Source organism: Equus caballus, chromosome 15 (genome assembly GCF_041296265.1).
Source record: "Equus caballus isolate H_3958 breed thoroughbred chromosome 15, TB-T2T, whole genome shotgun sequence".
Taxonomy (NCBI): domain Eukaryota; kingdom Metazoa; phylum Chordata; class Mammalia; order Perissodactyla; family Equidae; genus Equus; species Equus caballus.
This window is the reverse complement of record NC_091698.1, coordinates 17327856-17351915: the sequence shown is the minus strand read 5'-3', so window position 1 is coordinate 17351915 and position 24060 is coordinate 17327856. Positions and strand designations below refer to the sequence as shown.

Below are 24060 nucleotides of genomic sequence, written 5' to 3'. Positions count from 1 at the left end.
TGTTTGTACTGAAATAATCCGATCCCTATTCTTGGCTTCAACTGAGACGGCAGATTAAATCCATGGGTAATATCTTTACAAACTGACTGTGCAGCCATACTCTTGGTGTTGGTTCCACAACATGCGTTCTCATTTTTGCAATATAAATAAACTGAGAATTTTTCAAATCTTCAAGTTCTAGTTCCTTTTTGTCTAATAATTCCTTCAATTTATCTCTTTCCTCTTGCATTTTACGATAAGCAGTAAGGAGAAACTATGCTGTGCATTCAACACTTTGCTGAGAAATCTCCTCGGCAAAATATTCAATTTCATTGTTCACAAGTTCTACCTTCAATAAAATACTAGAACACAATTCAGCTGTGTTCTTTGCCACTTTACAACGAGAGTCACCTTCCCTCCAGTTTCCAATAGCACGTTCCTCATTTATTTGAGATCCCACTAGAAGCACTTTCAGTGTTCATATTTCTACCAACATTCTGTTCATGATGATATATGTATTCTCTAAGATGATAGAAGTTTCTCTATAGTCCTCCTTTTCTCTTTCTGAGTCTTCACCAGAATCACTTTTTACCATTCATGTTTCTACCAACGATCTCTTCAAGGCAATCTAGGCTATTTCTAGCATGCATCTCAAAACTCTTCTAGCCGCTACCGTTACCCAGTTCCAAAGCCATTTCCATATTTTTAAGTATTTGTTAGAGCAGCACCCTACTTCACAGTACCAAAATCTGCATTAGTCAGCAGAGTTTCAATAAAAGAACCACAGACTGGGCAGCTTAAACAACACATATTTATTTTATCACAGTTCTGGGCGATGGAAGTCCAAGATCAAGATGCCAACAGGATTGGTTTCTGGTGAGGGATTTCTTTTCTTGGCTTGCAGAAGAACATCTTTTCACTGTGTTCTCACCTCATGTTTTATCTGTGCACTTGCAGAGAGAGAGCTCTAGTATCTGTTCCTTTTCTTATAAGGACATCAGTTCTATCAGTTTAGGGCCCCACTCTTATAACCTCATTTAACCTTAATCATCTCCTAAAGGCTCCATCTGCAAATAGTCACTGGGGATTAAATCTTCAACATATGAATTTTGGAGAGACACAATTCAGTCCATAACAGAAGGGAATCAAACATGTCACTACAAAAACTCCACTAAACAAAAAGTGGGCAATAATGGAGGAAATGAGGAACAAAAAAGCTGTAAGACATATACAAAAGAAATAGCAAAATAAATCATTCTCAAAGAATAGTTGGAGACTTTAATATCCCATTTTCAACAACTGTTAGAATAACCAGACAGAAGATCAGTAAGGAAATGAAGACTTGAACAACACTGTAAACCAATTGGACCTAACACACATATACAAAACATTCTACTCAACAACAGCAGAATATACATTTTTCTCAAGTTTATATGAAATGTTCTCCAGGATAGGACATATGTTGGGCTACAACACAAATCTTAATAAGGTTAAAAAGATTTAAATCATATAAAGTATTTTTTATAATCACAAAGGAATGAAATGAGAAATTGATATAAGAAAAAAAATTGGAAAATTCAGAAATATGTAGAAATTAATCAACACTCAAATAAAAATACAATACGTCCCAGAATAAAAAACAAAAAAGATTAGAAATAATTTGAGATGAGTAGAAACCAAAAGATAACATACCAAGATTTTGGGTGTACAATGAAAGCAGTGCTCAGAGGGAAATTTATAGCTATAAATGCCTACACTAAAAAGTAAGAAATAATTCACATCAATAATCTAACTTTAAATTCAAAGTAATTAGAAAAATAACAGCAAACTAAACCAAAAGATAGCAGAAAGAAGGAAATAATTAAGGTTAGAGGGGATATACGTAATACAGAATGTAGAAAAGAATAGAGAAAATCAATGAAACTTAGGTTGATTATTTAAAAACATCAACAATGTGACAAGTTATAGCTATATTTGCTCTTAAAAAGAAAAAAGACTCAAATTACTATAATCAGAAATAAAAGTGGAGACATTACCACTGATTATACAGAAATTAAATTGATTATCAGAAGACTATGAACAATTGTATGCCAGCAACTTGGATAACCTACATAAAATGGACACATTTCTAAAAATACATAATTTACAAAAACTGAATCATGAATAAATAGAAAATCTGATTATGCTATAACTAGTAAGCACACTGAATCAGTAAGCAAAAAATTTCCCAATAAGAAAGGCCCTGGGTAGATGATTCCAGTGGTGAAATATACCAAACATTTAAAGACCTAAACAATCCTTCCCACACTTCACCAAATAATTAAAAGATTCCTAACTCATTCTATGAGGACAGTATTATCCTCCTACTAAACTCCAACGAAGATGCTATAAGAAAAGAAAACTATCAACCGAAATCCCTTATATGATGCAAAAATATCAAACCAAATAATAGCAAATGGAACTCAGAAACATATTAAAAGGGCTATACATCATGACCAAGTGGAATTTATTTCCACAATGCAAGGAAGGTTAATTGTAAGAAAATCAGTTCTTTTAATACACCACATTAATAGAATGAAAGAAAGAAAACCTACATGATTATCTCAATTTAACATAAAAAGCATTTGACAAAAGTCAATATCCTGGGATGATAAAAATGCTCAAAAACTAGGAATATAAAAATTCCTCAACACAGTAGAAGACAAATTAAAAAACCCTTCATTAATATTATATTTCCTAGTAAAGACTTAAAGCTTTCCCCCTAAATCAGGAACATGACAAGGATGCCAACATTAACCATCACTATTCAGCATAGAGTTGGAAGTTATAGTCAGAGTAGTTAGGCAAGGAAAAGAAATAAAAGAAACCCTGAGCCAACCCTGATAGTGGTTAAAGTTCAGCATGCTCTACTTCAATGGCCCTGGTTCAGTTCCTGGCCATGGAACCACACAGCTCATCTGTCACTAGCCATTCTGTGGCAGCCACTCACATAGAAGAACTAGGAGGACTTACAACTGGAATATACAACTATGTACTGGAGCTTTAGGGAGAGAAACAAAAAAAGACAGAGGAAGATTGGCAACACATGTTAGTTCAGGGCAAATCTTTCCTAGACAAAAAAAAAAAAAAAATATGAATGGAGGATTGGTGACCTCTCTCCTCATAGATCTTCAGGAAAAACCGTTAGATTAAAAAAAACAAAAAGACAAGAAATAAAAGAAATCCAAATGAATATGAAAAAATAAAAGGATTTTTATTCTCCTGTGACCCTATCCTATATTAGAAAATCCCAAAGAACTCACACACACACTCACTTAAAGATAAACAAATTCAGTGAAGTGGCAGGGTAGTATAGCAACACACAAAAATCAGCTGTGTTTCTACACACCAGCAGTAATCAATCAGAATATGAAATTTATAATACCATGTAAAAGAATAAAATACTTAAAAATAAATTTAACCAAGGAGCCAAAAGATTTATACAATGAAAACTACAAAATATTGCTGAAAGAAATGAAAAAAATCTAAATAAATGGAAAGATAACCTATGTTCATAGGTTGGAAGACTAAACATTGCTAACATGTCAATATTACCCAAAGTGATCTACAGATACAATGCAATCCCTATAAAAATTCCAATGGCCTTTTTTTTTGCAGAAATGGAAAAGCCAATTCCCAAATTCTTATGAAATTACAAGGGACCCTGAATAGTCAAAACAATCTTAAAAAAGAACAAAGTTGGAGGACTGATACCTGTCAATTTCAAAACTTACTACAAAGCAACAGTTATCCACACACTGTGGTACTAGCATAAGGATAGACATATAAGATGAATGGGATAGATTCGAGGGCCCAGAAATAAACTCACATATGTATGGTCAACTGATTTTCAAAAAGATTTCTAAGACAACTCGGCGGGGGAAGAGTAATCTCTTCAACAAATGGGTCTGAGACAACTGGATAACCACATGCAAAAGAACACAGGAGGATCCCTACCTCACACTATGCACAAAATTAACTCAAAACAGGTAAAACCATAAGTCTTTTAGAATAAACATATGGGTAAATCATCATGACCTTGGGTTTGGCAACGGATTTTTAGATATGACAGCAAAAGCATAAGCAACAAAAGAAAAGATAGATAAACTTCATCAAAATTTAAAACAGTGCATCAAAGGACATTATCAAGAAAACAGCCTATAGATGGAGGAAATTATTTGCAAATTGTATATCTGATTAGAATCTAGTATCCATGATACATAAATACAAAAAATACATAATACATAAAAAACTCTTACAAGTCAAAAACAAAAAGACAAACCACCCAATTAAAAAATAGACTAGGAACTTGAAAAGACATAGCCCCGAGAAGATTTACAAATGGCTAAAAAAGCAAACATGTAAAGATGATCAACATCATTACTCATTAGGGAAACACAAACAAAACTACATGGAGGTACCATGTCACACGCCCACTACTATGTCATAACTGAAAAAAAAAAATGCGGAGAAATTGGAACCCTCATCCACTGCTGATGGGAATTTAAAATGGTTCAGCTACTGTGGAAAACAGTTTGTGGTTCCTGGCAAAGTTAAACACAGAACTATCATATGACCAGGCCATTCTAATTCTAGGTATATAAGAAAAGAATTGGAAACAGAGACTCAAACATGTACGTGTACATGAATGTTCATAGCAGGACTATGCACAATAGCTAAACAGTGGAAACAACCCAAATGTCCAACAACAGATGAGTGGAGAATCAAATCATGGTGTATACATCTAACTACAATAGAATATTATGCACCCATAAAAATCAATGAACTACTGATGCACGCTACAGTGTGGATGAACCTCCAAAACATTATGCTACAATGAAAGAAGCCAGACACTAGGTCATATTTTGTATGATACCATTTATGTGAAATTTCCAGAATAGATAAATCCATAGAGAAAGATTCCAGATTTGCAGTTGCCAGGGGCTAGGAGAAGCGAGAGAGTGGGGAGAAACTGACTGCTGGGTAAGGCTCTAGAGTGATGGAAATGTTTCGGAACAAGATAGAGGTGGGAGTTGCGCAACATTGTGAATGTACTAATTAACCACTTTAAAGTGGTTAATTACATGTTGTGTGAGTTTTACCTCAATAAATTACTTTTGAAAAGAGAGACAAAGCCAGTAGTGGGATATGAAAAAATTATATAAATAAAGCAAAAGTCTAGATGATCCATATGGTCCAGGATACAAACTAAATTACTCAAAGTGTGAAGCAATGAAAAATGTGACCAATCCCCAATAGAACAGATAATAACAGGACAGAAACCCTGGGTGACCCAGATGTTGCCATTAGCAGACAAGGATGCTAAAGCATCTATTAATGCTTGACTACATAAAGAAAGTCTGTCATACTGATGGAAAAGATAGGAAACTCAGCAGAGATAACCATTTAAAAGGAACACATAGAAGTTCCAGAACTACAATATGTGAAATTTAAAAAGCACTGAATAGGGAAATAGAAGAATAGAAATGGCAGTGACTGTAAAGATGTATCAGTAAAAGTTAGCGAATCTGAAAAACATAAGGAAAAAAGACTGAAAAAATAAATAGAACCTTAAGAATCTGTGAGACGAATTCTAAAGGTCTTGTACACATATACTTGAAGACACAGAGGAGGAGGGAAAAGAGGATGGGGCAGAAAAATGTTTTTAAAAACAACAATATAAAATTTTCATATTCGTACACAAAAAATTAATTTGAGATAGATCATAGAACTAAATGTAAAAACTAAAATTATAAAGCTTTTCAAAGAAAACAGAAAATTTTGACTTAGGATGAGCAAAGGTCTTAAGAGAAGGCATTGAAACTAAAGAAAATAATTAAATTAGATTTGATCAAAATTGAAACTTTCTGATCCTCATTAAGAAAGTAGACAGACAAGCCACAGACAGGAAAAAAGTATTCACAGAACATGTGTGTGATAATGACTGGTATCCAGGAGATATAAAGAATGCATAAAACTCAGTAGTAATAAAAACAAGTAACCCATCACAAATTCGAAAAAAAAATCAAATACACACTTCACAAAAGAAGACATACTATTATAATTAAGCACATGAAAAAGTGCCCAGCATTATTCACTGTAAGGAAAATGCAAATTAAGCCCGCAATGACATACCTATATAACAACCAAAATGGCTTAAAATTAAAATGAAAAATATATTAAAATTATTTTCTAACAAGATTGATAACACCAAATGCTGGCAAGGAAAATCTTATGCATTGTTGATGAGAGGGTAAAATGGCACCACCACTTTGCAAAAGATCTGACATTTTTTAAAGTAATTTATTATTTATTTATTTGCTGGGGAAGACTTGCCCTGAGTTAACATCTTTTTCTGTGACCCAGAAATATCACTTTTAGGTATTTAACCAAGAGAAATAAAAACCTGTATCCCCAAAAACCTTGTTCATACTAGCTTTATATGTAATAGTCAAGAATTGGACACACTCCTGGTGCCTATCAATAGGAGCATAGATAACCAACTGCGGTATATTCACGCAATGGAAAATGACATCCAAAAGAGGAACGAATTATTTATCTACTCAGAAACATAGATGAATCTCAAAAACAATATGCTGAGTGCAAGTATATACTGTATGATTCCATTTATATGAGGTTCTAGAATAGGCAAAATATAAGAAAAATTAGAACATTGCTTGCCTCTTAGGGACAATGGCAGAGATTGACTCAGAAGGAGTATAACGGACTTTCTGGGGACAAAAGTAATGTTTTATATATTGATCAGGGCTTGAGTTACACTGTTATTTGCGTTTATCAAAATAGCTAATATACTCTTAAGATTCATACATTTCGTTACATGTAAATTTTACTTCAATAGAAAAAAAATCCTGTAAAAAATTCTCAAACTCTAGTTAATGACATACTTGCTCAAGGAGGAACTGTACTTATACCATTTACTTTGAATGCATCAAGTAAGTGAGGTTAATTGATGAACAGATAGAGAGATGTACAGACTGATATAAGACAAAGAAACGTTAATGATAGAATCTAGGGGGTGGTTACACAGGTGTTAACTTTGATATGTATTTCAACTGTGATATTCATTTAAATAGTTTCATAATAAAATATTAGAAAAATAACCAACAGGAGAACTGCCACTACCAAGAGCTATAGCAGTGGCTGCACAGAATGACTTTGACACCACAACAGAGGGAAATCATTGACCCTAAAGTACATTATTCATCACTGTTAAAATTTTTTTAACTATGATGAATTTATACAATTGGATAATTCCTATCTTACTTCTTGTTTTAAAAGTATGAACATTTAGTGATCGTACACCATTTATCACAAGGAGAAAAGAAAAAACTTGGCATTTGTTGGACAATTGCTTTTGATTCTAATTTATTTGTATCCAAGTGATTAATTCTAGTCATTGTTATTGTCAGCACACGGAGGTCTATTCTAATGTGCTCAGGTCTTTATTCATTTTGTGTCTCAATTTTTCCTTCTGTAAAATGATAAGGCTTTTCAGTTCAACTAAATTTTTGCTAGTAGATTCCAGGTATAGTGCTAAGTGCTGAGTATATAAAGATGAATGGAATATGATCTTCTCCTAAGAAGAGTTCATGGGCTAGTGGAGAAATAGATGTATGCTATGCAAACAATTGCCATGTAGAACTAAGTGCCGTGGGAGAGCAGCCTGGAAGCGGGACACATTATCCAGTCTGGGCATAAACAGGGAATCACAGAGGTTCTTTTGGATCCATGTCTGAGCTGAATCTAAAAGAATGAAAAGGAATTAGCCTCATACAAGGTGGCCAACGTGAAGAGGGTGTTGCTGAAAAGTTGCTGGGAACTGTTGGTGAGAACAGAGTGTCAGGCAGAGGAAGAAGAAGCTGGATGTCTCTTCCACATGTGTCTCTATGAAAGTGGATTGTTGCCACTCCCCCCAGCCCCACCTACAAAGGCACAAATTGAGTTAGTAAAAAATTGGTCAAGAAGTGGAATTTAGACCTTAGTCTATGATGTGGTTCACAGAATTTATGAACTCCTGAAGTACCCCTGAGCTCATTAAGAAAACATTTCTCTACCATTAAGTAAGGAAATAGGCAGAGACATTTATTTACCACAGTAGTTATATAATTAACTGCCACCAGAGGCTGGGACATCAACAGGTTTCAATAATGAATCAAAGCAACAATAACAGAAGCTGATGCAGTAGCAAATGCTTACCAACACATACTGAGCGCCAATGGGAAAGTATGTGTTGCACTTGGTGTTTTAAAATATGCCATCTCAAGTAATCCTCGCACCCCTATGAGATCAACAGTAACTTTGCATATTTTTTATTTCCACTTTAAAGAAAATTAAAATTCAAAGCAGAAAACAATTTTCTGAAGATCCTATAACTAGCAAATATGAGCTAAAGTTGTCTGTTTTGACTTCAAAGCTCTCTCCACTCAGAAATGCAGCAGGATCCCCCAAACTTGGCTGACCATCAGAATCATCAGGGAAAGTCTAGGGAAAAAAAAAGGGAAGATTCCTCTTTCCTATATACCTGCAATGAATAAGTGGAAACAAATTAAAAACATAATATCCTTTACATTAGCACAAAAAATGAAATGTGTATAAATCTAACAAAATATACGCAAGACTTATATGAGGAAAACTACATAACCCTGACAAAAAAATCGAAGAACTAAATAAGTGGATATTTCACGTCATGAATAGGATAGGAAGACCCAATATCGTCAAGATGTCAGTTTTTCCCAATTTGATATATAGATTCAGCAAAATTCCAATTAAAATCCCAGAAAGTTATGTTGTAGATATTGACAAACTGATTCTAAAGTTTATATGGAGAGGCAAAAGACCCAGAATAGCCAACACAATATTGAAAGAGAGGAGTAAAGTTGGAGGACTGACCCTACTCGACTCCAAGACTTACTGTAAAGCTACAGCAATGAAGACAGTGTAGGACTGGTGAAAGAACAAATAGCTCAAAGCAAAGGATAGAGAGCCCAGAAATAGGCACACATAAAGCCAACTGACCTTTGACAGCACAGTAAGGGCAATATAACTGAGCAAAGATAGTTTTTTCAACAAATGGTGCTGGAACAACTGGACATCTACATGCAAAAAAAAAAAAAATGAATCTAGACACAGACCTTACACCTTTCACAAAAATTAACTCAAAATTGATCACAGACCTAAATGTGAAACACAAAACTGCAAAACTCCTAGATGATAACATAGAGGAATACATAGGTAATCTTGGGAAAGGAGATGACTTTTTAGATACAATACTAAAGGCACAATCCATGAAAGAAATAATGATCAGCTGGACTTCATTAATTAAAATTTTCTAATCTACAAAAAATATTGTCAAGAGAATGAAAAGACAAGCCATGAACTGGAGGAAAATATTTGCACAGTACACATCTAATGAAGGAGTTTTACCCAAACGATACAAAGAACTATTACAACTCAACAATAAGAAAACAAAAGACCTGATTAAAAACTGGACCAAAGACATTAAAAGACATCTCACCAAAAAAGATATGCAGATAGCAAATAAGCATATGAAAAGATACCCCACATCATATGCCATCAGGGAGATGCAAATTAAAATAAGAACTCAATTCCATTACACATCTATTAGAAGGGCCAAACTTCAGGACACTGACAACACCAAATGCTGGTGAGGACGTGGAGCTGGTAGGAATGCAAAATGGTTCAGCCACTTTGGAAGATAGTTTGACAGTTTCTTACAAAACTAAGCATACCTATACCATGCAATCCATCAACCACACTCCTTGGTAGTTCCCCGAAGGAGTTGAAAGCTTATGTCCACACACAAGCCTGCACACAGATGTTTACAGCAACTTTATTCATAATTGCCTAAACTTGGAAGCAACCAAGATGTTTTTTAGTAGGTGAGAGGATAAATAAATTGGTACAACCAAACAAGGGAACATTATTCAGCACTTAAATGAAATGAGCTACCAAGCCATGAAAAGACATGGAGGTAACTTAAATGCATATTACTAACTGAAATCTGAAAAGGTTACTGTACAATTCCAACAATATGACATTCTGGAAAAGGCAAAGTTATGGAGACAGTAAAAAGATCAATGGTTGCCATGGGTTAATGGGGAAGAAGAGATGAGTCGGTGGAGCATAGACAATTTTTAGGACAGCAAAAATGCTCTGTGTGATATTATAATGGTGGATACACGTCGTTATACACTTGTCTAAACCCATAGAAAGCATACCAGGAGTGAACCCTAATGTCAGCTATGAACTCCGGGTGATGGTGTGATCATTGTAACAAAGGTACCCTCTGCTGGGGGATGTTGATAATAGTGAAGTCTACACATGTGTGGAGGCAGGGAGTACATACGAACTATGTTTGCTCAATTTTGCTGTGAATCTAAAACTTCTTTTAAAAACAATAATTCTATTAAAAAAAAAACTTCTGAACTCTTGCCCAAGATTTACTGAGTGAGAATTCTTGCTGTGGGGCTCAAGGATCTTCCATTTTGAAGCAATCTATGATTCTGAGATCACTCTGGTTTAGAAATGACAGACCACAACTGCAATTGAAGCTGAATGTAATCAATAAGACACTATGAAAAGTTCAAGTAAAAATTGCATGAGGAAACTGGGGCATTATGAAAGAAAATGACTTAAGGAAAAGGAATCCCAAAAAATCTCATTATGCATTTTCATTCTTATCTGAGTCATGTTCAATATATGTATGCCAAGTGATGTCCTTCTCAAATTACCAACGTTGTTAAAAAAAAAAGATGATGCTGACACTATTGTTCCATGCATTATACTTCGAATAACAAGACTGTAGACTGTAAGCTTATTAAAGATGGGGCTCTTTTTGCTCAGTCACAATTCCCGGCCCATAGTGGGTGCTCACCATGCGTTTGTTGAATGAATAATTCTCCCTGTCCTCAAAGAATATCCTAGTCTGATTAGGACCTTCTGTCTGTGTTTTCCCTTTAATCTGTGTGTGTAGATATGATGCATCTTTCCCAGCGTTTACAACAATACACTGAAGCAGAGCTTTCGCCAGTTTGTTCCTTCCTTCCTTTCACTAATGATGGATTGCTTAAGGGCAGGGGCTCTATAATTTTCTCCATGTTTCTCAGTACTTAGGACAGTGCTTGGAACATAAAAGGAACTTAGGAAATGTCTATTAAATAAATAAATGATTTGAAAAGGCAAAACCTGCTTTTTATCCCCGAAAGCTGCAATTGATTTCCCACTGAGATGTATTTCTCCAGCTCCAAGCATGATCATATATTCTCGGGAGAGTGGAGGAAGGCGCATGCTGAAGACAAAAGATGAATGGTTGTCTGGGAGGGTACCCGAAGGAGCAGAAATTCACAAGCAGCGTCATCCTTAGATCAGACCCAGGAGCTCAAAGGACTCAGAAAATGAGGAAATGTCTCCAGAAAAGTAGACTCAATACATCAACAATTGTTATTTTCAACCGGTGCTTTTCGTCATGAAGGACAGCTGCTCCGCCAGATCAGAATATTTTTGGCCACCTCCAAGGTCATTGTACCTTCCCCGATCTGGCACTGAATGTAGAGTCTGGCAAGTCTGGCTTCTTAAAGTGGATTAGGCAGGCCCCACAGAGAGCCTCGTGTCCTGGCTACATTCCTGATTCTTAGACCTAAAAGCCCTGGTGATATGTTTCTGAGGACAGTCACCTATTTCGTCCTTCTTTGGATATAAATCCAGATTCCTGACCTTAGCCCTGTGCACTGTTTCATACACTGTCATTGCCCTTTCCTGCCCTCCTACAACCGTAAGCTTTTTGTCATCATCACCTTAAACATATTCTGGCAGGAAAGACATAAATTAACCTGTGCCCAAAGCATAGAATCAGAAACTGAGTTATAAACTGTCCAAAACAAAATGAATGAATGAATGAATGAATCTCTGTTTAAAAACACTTGAATTATATGAAATTTTATTTCTGTTTTCCCTAAGTTCCCTAAAATTGCTTAAATTCATAACCTTTCCATGTAAAATGGAGCTATATTCAAAGGCTATCTAAGCCTTTTCCAGAAAAGCAATGAGCTAATCATATAAACCAGATGAGGGAACTGCCCCATGCCGGCCCTTCTCCCCGTCCTAAAGTCTGTTTGAACTCCATGGGCTTTCTTATCTCAAATAAAGTAGTTGGATACCATGATTGTTCACACAGAGAATAAAGAAAGGGAGTAGTGACAGAAATTTGAAAGTTCATTTCCAAATCCAGTGTGAGAAAATGGGGGATGTTCTGAGATTTTGCCTAGAGAGAGGTGGACAGTAAAGAAATACTCTTACTTATTTTATCAGTTATTAAATTTTCATATTTCACTGTTTAATACACTGGCATGGTGGAATAGGGAAAGAAGTGAGAAAGTGGCCAGAGGGCTTGTGGCTTTGTGTTTGTTACTCTTCTATACTTTCTCTGTCCATCTTTTTCCATAAATGCACATGAACTCAGACATATGTATGTAAATACACACAGATATCTATATCTACCTAAGATGTACATATATTAATATAGCTCTGTGGAAACATAGCTATAGATATATATAACTATATCCATGGATATATAAATAATGTAGATATTAAATACAGGTATCTAGGTGAAGATAGATATTTCAAACTTATATAGCAATTTTTTGTAAGGGTGGAATAGGATATTTTGGTGGGCAAGCAACCTAGTAGGCTCTACAAGGAAAGCTATCTCGTCTGCTAATGTGATAACTTCATTGTTATTTTCAACAACTCCTAAAGTCTTTCATTTTGATCTTATTTTTAAGTGGAAGGGGTATGAATTTAAAAATGACTTTCGAAAGCTTCCTGAAACGTCTCCTTCAGAGACCCCACCCAGGGAAGCCGACCCTGCCTCCAGCCCAGGCCTGCGGGAGGCATTGGGAGAGGGTCCCTCTGCTCTCAGTGAGAGAAACCTCGAGAAACATTCCAGGCAAAGTCTAGGAAGACAAGAACCCTGGATTCCTCCTCTCATTGGACTTCCAGCTGCTCCATTTGAAAACATAATTCTCTGAGACCCTCCCAGTCTCCCCATTCTCTGCTTCCAACCAGAGTCGTGGGAAGTCAGAATTGGAAATGACCCTAGGGAGTATCGCCGTCTTTCCTGGAGGAGGGAAGCGGGAGTGGCAGAGACTTGCCCCGCATCCGTCAGGGACGGAGATGTCACCGTGGCGCTGGCCCAGAGCGCAGGCTCAGCCCCAGTTCCTCAGGCCCGCGGTCCCTTCGCACCCCCACACCTCCCTGCTCGAGAGGGCACTGTCTCCAGCACCCGCCCCAGCACCACTTTCCTCTGACGTCCGTCTCCCGAGCTCTGACGATCGCCCCCACCGGCCGTCCTTATAAAGAGGACTTTTGCCAATACTGGGATCGATCACCGCCTCGTCCCGCGCCCCGCGCCCTCCGCCGGCGCCCACACCTGTCAACTCTGCGCGCGCCCAGGTTCTTGAAGACACTGGGCGAGGAGCAGTCCAGAAACCGACCCCGGTCCCCTGGCCCTGCCCCTGCCCCGTCCCACCTCACCCTTGCGCGCGCGCACACACACACACACACACACACAAGCACACACACAAACACACACACACACTCTCTCTCGACGCTGCACCCTTGCAGCCCCCCCATCACCGCAGTTCCCAGGGACGGCGGTCCCTGGAGGAGCCCGACCCGGCGGAGCGCTTCGCTGCGCGGCCACCTCTCCAGGTAGGAGCAGAGCGGGCATCCCCGGCGCGTCGGGGCCCGCTCCCTCGGGGACGCGGCGGGCGCCGAGCTGGGCGTTTGTAGAGCCGAGGGACACGGCTCTTTTCCCTCTCCGTGGGGATGCGCGGGCGAGGGCACTGTCAGGCACTCATGGCTCTTGGGATGCTAGGGGCTGGAGAGTCTGGGCTCAAGAGGGACCAAGTCCTGGCGCAGGAAATGGGTAGTGGGGACCGGGAGGGACAGCGCGGGGCCGGGGAGCACTTGGCTGTGGCCAGAGAAAGAACTTTCCGGCTCAGTTGCTCGCAAAGGCAGAAGCCTTCCAGCCTGCCTGCGCTTCTTTTGCTTCCCCCTGAATCCAAGGGAGGCTGGTTCTTTTGCCCAAGGTCTCATTACCCACCTGCGTGAACAAATATCTGAGTTTCCCCCAGAAACTTGTGTCAACTGAGGTGCATGAAATAGCCGTGGTCACAAAGGGAAAAAATAACAGAGAACAAGAATTCCAAAAAGTGAAGGCATGAGAATTTGACATGTCACCTAAGTGTCTTGTTTTTAATCCCTTTGACTCTCTGTCATGTTTTTAGGCAATTCTGTATTTTTAAACCGTTTTCTTGTATATACCATTGGCGGCAGGGAATAAAAGGAACAAAGGACAGCAGATGGGGAACAAGAGTTGATCGAGAGGGTGGACCCTTTACACAGCATAACATCTTTATTTGCTGCAGTAACTTGAGCTACTGGCACTTGTTGAAAATTGGAATTGATGTGGTTTTGAAATAGATTTTCCTGAAGCTTTTTTCTCCCCGATATTTGCATGTCACGTTACTGTTGGAACTGCTCCCTGAAATTGTTTGAAAGGAGGGATAGAAGAATGAGTGAATGAATATGTTAGAATTCGCAGAGTGGCCTTTTATGATACACTTACATTACTGAATAATTCTAGATCAAATAGTAAGTCAGTTCCAAAAGCAAGCAGACATCCTCTTTGTAGGTGATTCCTTGGCCAACTTACTGAGTTAAGATACAAGATTAAATTTAAATTGAAAGAATTTATTAAATACAAAATGATCATGATTACATTTGTTAAACAGAATTTCTGATTTTTTTCTGTTTCAACTCAAAAGAATGTTAAATTGTGAAGTAGAAATATAATGATACGATGGGCACTTGTTGGCAACTACTACTTTAATATACAATTACAATGTCCTTTTTCTTTAAGTGGCACAGGATCTCTCAGGAGCCAGCAGGTTTGTTTGCGGCTGCCTGTGCATGCTTGGCTGCTTTATAATGCATCACTGTATTTTCTTCAGAAGTCTTAATGAAGTAGCCAGCTGTGAAAGAATCCAGACCCCCCAGATAAAGATGACATTCCATGTGGAAGGACTGATAGCTATCATCGTGTTCTACCTTCTGATATTGCTGGTTGGAATATGGGCTGCCTGGAGAACCAAAAACAGCAGCCGGGCGGAGGAGCGCAGCGAGGCCATAATAGTTGGCGGCCGGGACATTGGCCTGCTAGTGGGCGGATTCACCATGACAGGTAGGTTCCGACGCTGCCTGGTCCTCCTTGGCTTCTCAGAGTAACAAAGCAAGTGTTGCTTTTTGTCCTTTGGGGATTCTGTGTGTTCACTACTTACATATTTTTTAAATAATTTTACACCTATTTAAAACAAAAATAAAATGATTTCAACTCAGTGGTACTTGAACAAAATGATTTTATAATAAATCACTGGACAGAATATCAATGAGACAAATCTGAGCTCTCTAGGCTGTTTAGTGGGTGTAAACAGAATTCAAACAAAGAGGTGGCGGAAAGTACAAAAATCTCTTGTTCTTACAAGTTATGTCTCTGTTAATTAATGTGATAAAGTCAGTGTCTCATCGTGTTCATTAATACGGGCATGACGTTGCAACTTAAAGTTGTCTTAAACGATGAATGCCAAGGAACACTGGCTAGTGATGGCTTTAAACCTGAATAAATCAATTTGGAGGCAACACAATTCCAGATTGATTGATACCCTGTTCTGAAACCTAATTCTACCAGGTAATAAACTGATTTTCTCACAAGAAGACAATCACTTGTTAGAAATCCACAGCACTGAAAAAAGAGATTTCCAGGAAGCTTGATATAAAAGGAAAAAATCTAAAGTGTGTCCTAACAGAACAGAGTGTGGGCTGACCCCTGGGCCACCATCTGCAGCTCTCTCTCATTCACACCTTCTCTCTGCTGGGAGGGCCATACTCTTTCCTCATTTGCCCAGATGTGGTTCTGTTTAAGTGGTGACTTGTTTCTCCTTTATATTCTTCTTGGTTGTTGAAAATATTTCTGAAAAACAAGAATTTAAAATTATATGTTTAGTATTATTTGATACATATTCAGTAAAAACACACATTTTGTTTTAGCGTTTTCTTAGGTTTTCAAGCATTAGCAACATAACCAATTAACAGGAGCCCTGAGTGCCCATTTGAAAATGTCCTGTTGGAAATCATATCCAAATGATGCCCAACTTCAGTCCTGAAGTGTTGTTTAAAAAGGGTTCACTCTGGATATGAAATAGCTTACAAACCAGTCTGGAAGGACTGCATCCCTGTTTGGGCATCTGAAACCCACAATACTGTGGAACAATTTATGGACTATAGATTTTATTTTTCAGATATGTATGTTTTATGTTTGTTTAACTCTTCATGAACTGTACAGATTTCATTTGATCTTTGTGAAGATCTTCCGTTTGAATTTGAGCTCCATGAAAGGGCTCTGGGCTTAAGTGAAGACTAAGAGTTACATGGTTAACAAGGAGCAGAGCCAAGGCCTAACCAGTGGTCTCCTGGCAGCCACGCCCAGGTCCTCCACAGTGTGCACATGCGGCCCTCCGCTGGTTTCACTTTATTTCTGTATAAAAGTACACAGTTTGTAAAGAGGTCTCTTTTTTACCATCTCTCATTTTTTCTACATACATACATATACAGAACAAATTGTATTTTGCAAAATATTTTCTGTGATGCCTAATATACAAAATTACATAAATAAAAAGCATATAAAGAACAAGAGTCATCCATAAAGCTACCACCTGCAGATAAGTTTACTGAAATGTTGGTGTAGATTTTCCAATGTATTTTCTTCTTACCCACCTATTGATGAATAGTATGCACAACTTCATATCTTCATTTTCATTATAGCACAGACATTTCTTCCTTCCCCTAAAGATCCTGATGTGATACTGGGATCTGAAGTGGTTTAAAATATCGTAACTATATTTCCCTCAGAGAGATATAGAGAAAAAAATGAGAAGAAAAGCAAAATAAAACAACAAAAGTTGTTGATGTCACTCAAAAAGCTGTTGAAAAAATAAATACACTGTTGTACATCAGCATATTTTGTTCATGTAAATTATTATAGTTATTACTATAATTTAATATTATATTTATTATGCCCATAAAGGTAATATTTCAGAATTTGTTCTTTCATCATTTAGAGAGATTTTTCCAATCTAATAGGCTGTTAAAGTATTTAGAAAAAAGTTGAATTATAATATTTCCTATAAAGTGACATGATCTAGCTCAGTTTTTAAAGCTTTTTTTTAATCTCTTAGAACTGAAAAGAACCTTGGTCAATATCATAATTTATTTAAAATCTGAACAATATTATCTAAACCTTGTCAGATTCATTGATTGTATATATTTAATAAAGAATAAAGACTGAAAATAAAAATGCATATGGGTTAAAAGAGTTCTTGTTCTCATTCATGAATCTGACATGACATATACAAACATGCAGAGCAAATTCTGGTATAGAAGGAACTAGATTGATAAAAATAGAGGAATTTTAATCATAACAAGTAACCAAGTCTTCACCTTTATATTATAATATTTGCAATCATTCAGGCACCATGTTCAGTTTGGATGAGGAAGAGGAGACCTACACAATGAAAACTGATCCCTCGTAAGCTGTGTGCTTGTAAGACTGTCAGATCATTTATGCAATGAAATGTTGTGGTGTGTTGTTAGCAGTTCCGGTTGCCCAGCAGGAAGACAAAGTCTCAGATCCTGAACCTGTGAGAATTCGTCCTAGTTACACACTCAGTGGGGGGAAAAAAACCCTTTTTAAAATTTCAGCGGGGCTTAGAATGAGAAAAACAAATAATAGCATTTGTTACTTATTAATACCCATGTGAAAGCTACTATGAAGATGAGATTGACTGATAAATACATATTTATCCACTTTAGGATTTTGTATATAAACTTCCCAGTTGAATATACTTAAAATTTCTGTGCAGGAAAGTCTTTTCACATGTTAACCTTTTAAAAATAGTATTAACCCCAAAACATTCTCTGTTCTTTGCTTTGTTTTTCAATTGAAAGCCAGATAAATTCTGGCACGAACACAACAGAAAAGCTTGTCTTTGATAATTTCATGTACATATTATTGGTTTTACTTACGTTCTAAGGGTAAGATTTTAGAGAATTTTTCAGTCACATTTTATTCCCAATGTGATGATACAGCCCAGAATTCAGTCTCACATCTGATAAGCTTCTTGCCAGCCTGTATCCCTCATAATTCTATTATACAGTTCTAAGTACACAAACTGTACTTAGGGATTATTTTAAATATTTTTATTGTACTCTTAAAATGATATAAACTGTGAAGATTTAAGTGTCCCAGTAATCCTAGTTTTTCAGCAAGAACCAAATATTATATTGTCTTCTTGGAGAAAATGGTAGATTTTATAGATCATTCTTGGCTCAAACTTGTTTAACAAAATGTGTTTTCTTTGGTCCCTTGACCTCCCTCGTTTAGCTATTATGCTACAGAAATTTTATTAAATAAATCTGGAGAAGACATATTTCTTATTATTCTCTGTGATATATCAAATATCTTACTAAAAGACCCAGATTAGAGCAAAGAATTGCAAGTGGGTATGCAGTGAACATTTTAAATTCTTCTGATCGCTAGTCTAGGCCCTACCTGGATGTTGAGGATTTAGGAAGACAGATGGAAAAGATAATTTAAACTCACTGTAGGACACCTTGGAGTAAAAATGTCATCTCTCTCTTCCCTTCACTCTCCTGGCAATTTAAAGTAGTAGTATCACTTAATTATGATGCTCCACAGATTTGCCAAGGTCCTATGTACCCAGAGTGTTTAAGACATGACTCTACTAAGGAAAAGCACACTCACGGACACACACACACACGCACCCACATACGTTACTCCCTGAGGAGAATAGTCACGATCACTGTGTAAAGATCAATACAATTAAAACAGAAGGCCTTGAAATAAAGACACTTGACCCCATGTTATGAAGGCTAGGGAAAAAGTTGTAGTATTATTGAGAATAGAAATAGTCATATATTATATTGTATATGGTTTCATTTATTTAAATAATATCATTTAAAATTGTTGATGACTAAATGGATTTAGAAAACATCTGGGGCCTCACTGTCCAATAAAAACATAATGTGAGCCACAAATGTAATGTTATATTTTTTACAAACTACTTTAAAAGACATGAAAAGAAATAGATGAATTAATGTAAATAATAGAATGTATTTAATTCAATACATTGAAAATTTTTTCATTTCACCGTGTAATCAACACAAAAAAATTATTGAGATATCTTACATTTATTTTCCATACTAAGTCTTTGAAATCCAGTGTGTATTTCACACTCATAGAACATCTCAATCGAGACTAGCCAAGTTTTGGGTGCTCAATAGACATGTGAGGCTAATGGCCACTGTGTTAGACCAAGCAGGTCTAGGGTATGACGGGTATGGCAGTGTCTTTCCCTCGCTTTTCATTTTATTTCAGCCACCTGGGTTGGAGGAGGATACATCAACGGGACAGCTGAAGCAGTGTACGTACCAGATTACGGTCTAGCGTGGGCTCAGGCACCAATTGGATATTCTCTTAGTCTGGTTTTAGGTAAGTGAAAGTTTAAACCTCAATGACCCACTCAGTGAACATTTAGAAAAGGAGTATAACAAGTGAAGTAACAAGTCAACCAATGTGAATGACTACTGTGTAAAAGCGTTACCATAAATCTCTAAGTAGCTGTTACAAGAAATTGGTAAATAGTGGAACAATAATGCGTAGATTATTTGATCTCTTGACTATGGAATATGTAAAGAAAGTCCCTTGATCTTATGACTTAATAGAACAGTGAATTTCTTAACAGAATATTTTTTCTTTCAAAAATAGTGTGAATATATCATTAAGAATGAATTCACTTAAATTGTATCAGAATTTCTTTTTGTAAGTCAAACTAATAAAAGGTCAAGAATATTATATCATAGAGTTCCTTTTTTTTTGCACTTAAAATACTTTTGTTGGATCTTGCCTTTATTCAAAATGTCTAAGTGCTATGCTGGATGTTACAAATAAATACGTCAAGGCATTTTAGTGAGTGCTGTGCTGGTCCATGTTTTTAATCTGCATGCCTCAGATATACCAATTCAATTGTCCTTTGGATGCATACAGTGATAAATGTCTTAAGAAATTTTTATTTGGCTGCTAAATATTTCTTGGTTCTGTACTCATAGGGTATTTCAGGTTGGTTCCTCAACATATACAAGTGTTCTAAAAAATCTGTTTCCCTTCAAAAATTATAGCATAGCGAAAGGTTGGCAAACACTCTTATATTATGCATTTTTTATTTTCTCATAAACACTTGTTTGATTTCTTTTAGGTGGGCTGTTTTTTGCAAAGCCTATGCGTTCCAAGGGATATGTGACTATGTTAGACCCATTTCAGCAGATCTACGGAAAACGCATGGGTGGGCTCTTATTTATTCCTGCACTAATGGGAGAAATGTTCTGGGCTGCAGCCATTTTCTCTGCCTTAGGTAAGGACCGATGAAATATTGTTCTAGCTTCATCTCTCTCGTTGACTGAACAGATACACAACTTTACAGGCCACCCCCAGCCTCCCTCACCTGGATTAATGCAACCATCTCCTTGCCCACTGCTCTGCCCTCTCCCTGTATTCTCTACATGGTAGCCAGACTCTTCCTTCTAAAATGCACATCTGATCATATCTCGTTCCTGCTTAAAACCTAACTTTTTAACTGGGCTCACAAGGTCTTTTATGACTTGGGCTATGGTTCTCTCCTCTCATCATTCCCCATGCCTCCTTCCTTCTTCCAGAACTGTAGTCCTCCTCTCTCACCTCTGACGCTTAGCAAGCCCAGGTGCCCTCTGCTTTGACTCATCTCCCCTCTTTCCTCTCCCACATCTGCCTAGATAACCAGGAGTATCCTTCAGATCTTCTAATAGATGTCACTTCCTTAGAGCAGTCATCCTGAACCTCCTGGGTGCCTTTCCTATGGGCTTCATTAGGCACCTGGAATTTTGTTCTCATTGGACTTCACTTTGTATGATTAAGTGTCTGTTTATCTATTTCATGCTCAACCTCAACCTTTCTAACCTCAAGAAAAGAATTATAAATTTCTAGAAAGCAGGACTTGTGTCTTGTTAACAGGTGTAATCCTATCACAAGTGAATGAATGATCTACAGCTACAAAGAAAACAAATGTTGCTTCTTTTTTCCTCAATGTAGTCCCATTATATTGTGAAGTATTGGGTTGTGGACATCTTTAGGGATCTAGAAAATGAACTTAGACTCTTTAGAGTCTGACTTACTAGCAAGATCAATTAATGCTAAGGACAATCTGTCCTTGGCCCTTGGCTTTTCCGCCCATTTATAAGTTTTAGAAAAAAGAGATTTCAGTGGGATGGTGGGAGATCTTTAGGCTCATTACTCTACTTTTTGGTCAAGGAGAAATCTAAACCATCCCACTGAGTGCTGAGTTCCTTCTTGAAAATCAACAGAGCTGGAGGTTTGGCAACCTTCCTCAGTGAGCTATATCAATGTTTTGCATCCAGGCACTCACACATGTTACTCTCCATCTCTTCTTACAAATGGAAATGAAGAGCTTAAGTGTACAGCCAGACTTTGGGCTGAACAAAAGTAAGATGAGATGAATTTCTTCTATGTTGTATGTTCCAGACTACAAACTTATCGTCTGGTTTAAGTATTATCAGACCTGGCCTCTGTAATATCAGATAATTTATATATACTACATTTTACTCCTTTTTCTCTCAAAATCCTATATAATCTTATATTATTTTCTTGGTCTCCAACTGTAAAACAAGGGAGTGACTTGTTGGAGAAAAGAAGAGAATTTCATAGTTATAAAATACTCTAATAACTCAGTGAAAAATGTTGCACTTTCCTGGTGCTAGATGGCAATACTCCACAATACTCCACTGCATTTATATCTTAATGAAATTATTTGTAAAAGTACACCTACCTTTCCACCTTGCTCTCATTAGCTAAGAAGCAATGGTGGCTTATATTGCTTTCAACACCAGAAAATTTTTGTTTTGAGAACAAACTGCCTGCTGAGATATCAAAAAAGGAGTAGGCTGAATATCTAATAGAATGCAAAATGTTCACTCTCACTGAATAAAGATCAATTTATGTAACAGAGCCCTGAAGGGAGAATAGAATTAATAAGCTAATATTTCTAAAGTATTTTGGAAATATAAAACATAATAGCTAAACTCTGAACTTTGTTGCAATAGTTATTTTTGTATATAATTCATGTGTGTCTATGCCTGTGTATGTCAATATATATGTAAAATATATTAATGCCTCTCTCTTTCTCTCTCCACATGCGCGTGTGCGCGCGCACACACACACACACAAATATGAGACAATATATATGAAGACATTACTGATATTGCTTGATATCCATGCTCTGGTAAAGAGAATGTGCGTATATTTTTAAATTAACACCTCCATTTTCTTCAGAAATAATAGTTGGACATAATTCAAAGTTAGTGTTTATTAGAAATAATTTGGGATACTTCAGAATAGACAAATATAAGCTCTATTACCACCCTACTGTGAATGTGTGTGGTTCACCACTGAAACACAGAAGAATTTTAAACTATCTTCTCTGTATAAATGGATAGCATCCTTACAACTTTTTAGAGAAATGTGTATTTACACTTCTAACAGCTCAAATTCAGTGAATTTTTTGTAACTTTATTTACAGTATATTTATGTTAATGACTACATCAGTACACTAATATTTCACAGCAGATCTGGAAGTAGAACTTTGATTTTACTTACTACAAATGATTTAATTATTTAGAAAATATTTTAGAGAAAAAATTTATCTCATATTAATAGTGACAGAAAAGTGGGTAACTTTTCTAAAACCACTGAGTTACAACCAAATGGCAGCATCTACTAGGACCCCCTACCTTTAGGATCCTAGTCCAGTGATCTTTCTTCTATAATATACAACCTCCCTACCTTTTGCAGGTGTAGGATTAATAGAAATTTCACTAATGTGTGGAAAATTAAGCAGGACTCAAAAGAGATAGTTGGACTTTGATAATTCATGGAATATACTTAGAAATGTTGTTATTAAAGGAGAGAAACTAGACTAAAAGAAGAATGGCAAAGAGTTGCAACTAAAGTTTCAAGATGAAGTAAATAATTTCTGGAAAAAAATAACTTGTCAAATATCTGTACAACAGATATTTGTACTACAATAACTCAGTCAGTTACCCAAAGTCATTTATAAATAATTGACCTCTTTCCTCTGTCTTCATCCTCTAACTCCTTACCATGTTTTTTCCTTTATTAATTGAAAGTAATTTAACTGTTACCAAAGCCAAAGCATTAAGAAAAAATTTCTTGATAAGTATTTTGTTGTGTTATCTTAGATCAAAATATCATTTACTGCTCTTTGTGATAAATTTTCATCACTGGTGGGTCGCATACACTACTAGTAGCATGCAACTGAGGAGTTGTAGTAATATGTAAGATTGCAACTGATAACACAAAAGCACAGATTTATTGCATGTGTGTTAGCATTCCTAGCATTGCCGTGTTTAAAAATATGAAATATGAATTATATAGCTCTCAAAAGCACTGGGAAGAGGCTTTGTAAAGCAAGAAGCAAATTCTGAACTGCCAGTCCAGGAACAACAGGGGTCCAATTGTCCAAACCATAATATTCTCACTGGAAATTTAGACACCAACAAGCACAGTGAACAAAGTCATAAAGTAAGAAAATATAAATTTGATTTCTAAGGCAGATTTAAAAATTTGTTGATGAAAATTCCTTAAAACTATAATGCTTAAATCTAGGGCTCTTCCATACGTTCGTGTCCTAGGAGTGAGCCTGGAATGTTCCACCACTTAAACAAAATAAAAGTGATCTTTTACAAAATAAGAGGAAAAGTTGCTAGATACAATTTACCAATTTTGTTATTTTCTCCTAT

The 24060-nt window shown here is 36.7% G+C and overlaps 1 protein-coding gene across 3 annotated transcripts in view; it reads left to right on the top strand.

Annotated features, from left to right (window-relative positions):
• Positions 1–24060, top strand: part of SLC5A7 (solute carrier family 5 member 7) — a 94702-nt gene that overhangs the window by 56555 nt on the left and 14087 nt on the right. For 2 of the 3 annotated variants that reach the window (XM_070235963.1, XM_070235964.1), the window contains exons 2-4: positions 15072–15301; positions 19571–19684; positions 20448–20603. In XM_070235963.1, coding sequence (XP_070092064.1) covers positions 15072–15301; positions 19571–19684; positions 20448–20603 — 500 coding nt within the window. Of the gene's footprint in view, positions 1–13177; positions 13768–15071; positions 15302–19570; positions 19685–20447; positions 20604–24060 lie in introns of those variants that run through there. The other variant, XM_001501402.6, reaches the window with a different exon arrangement.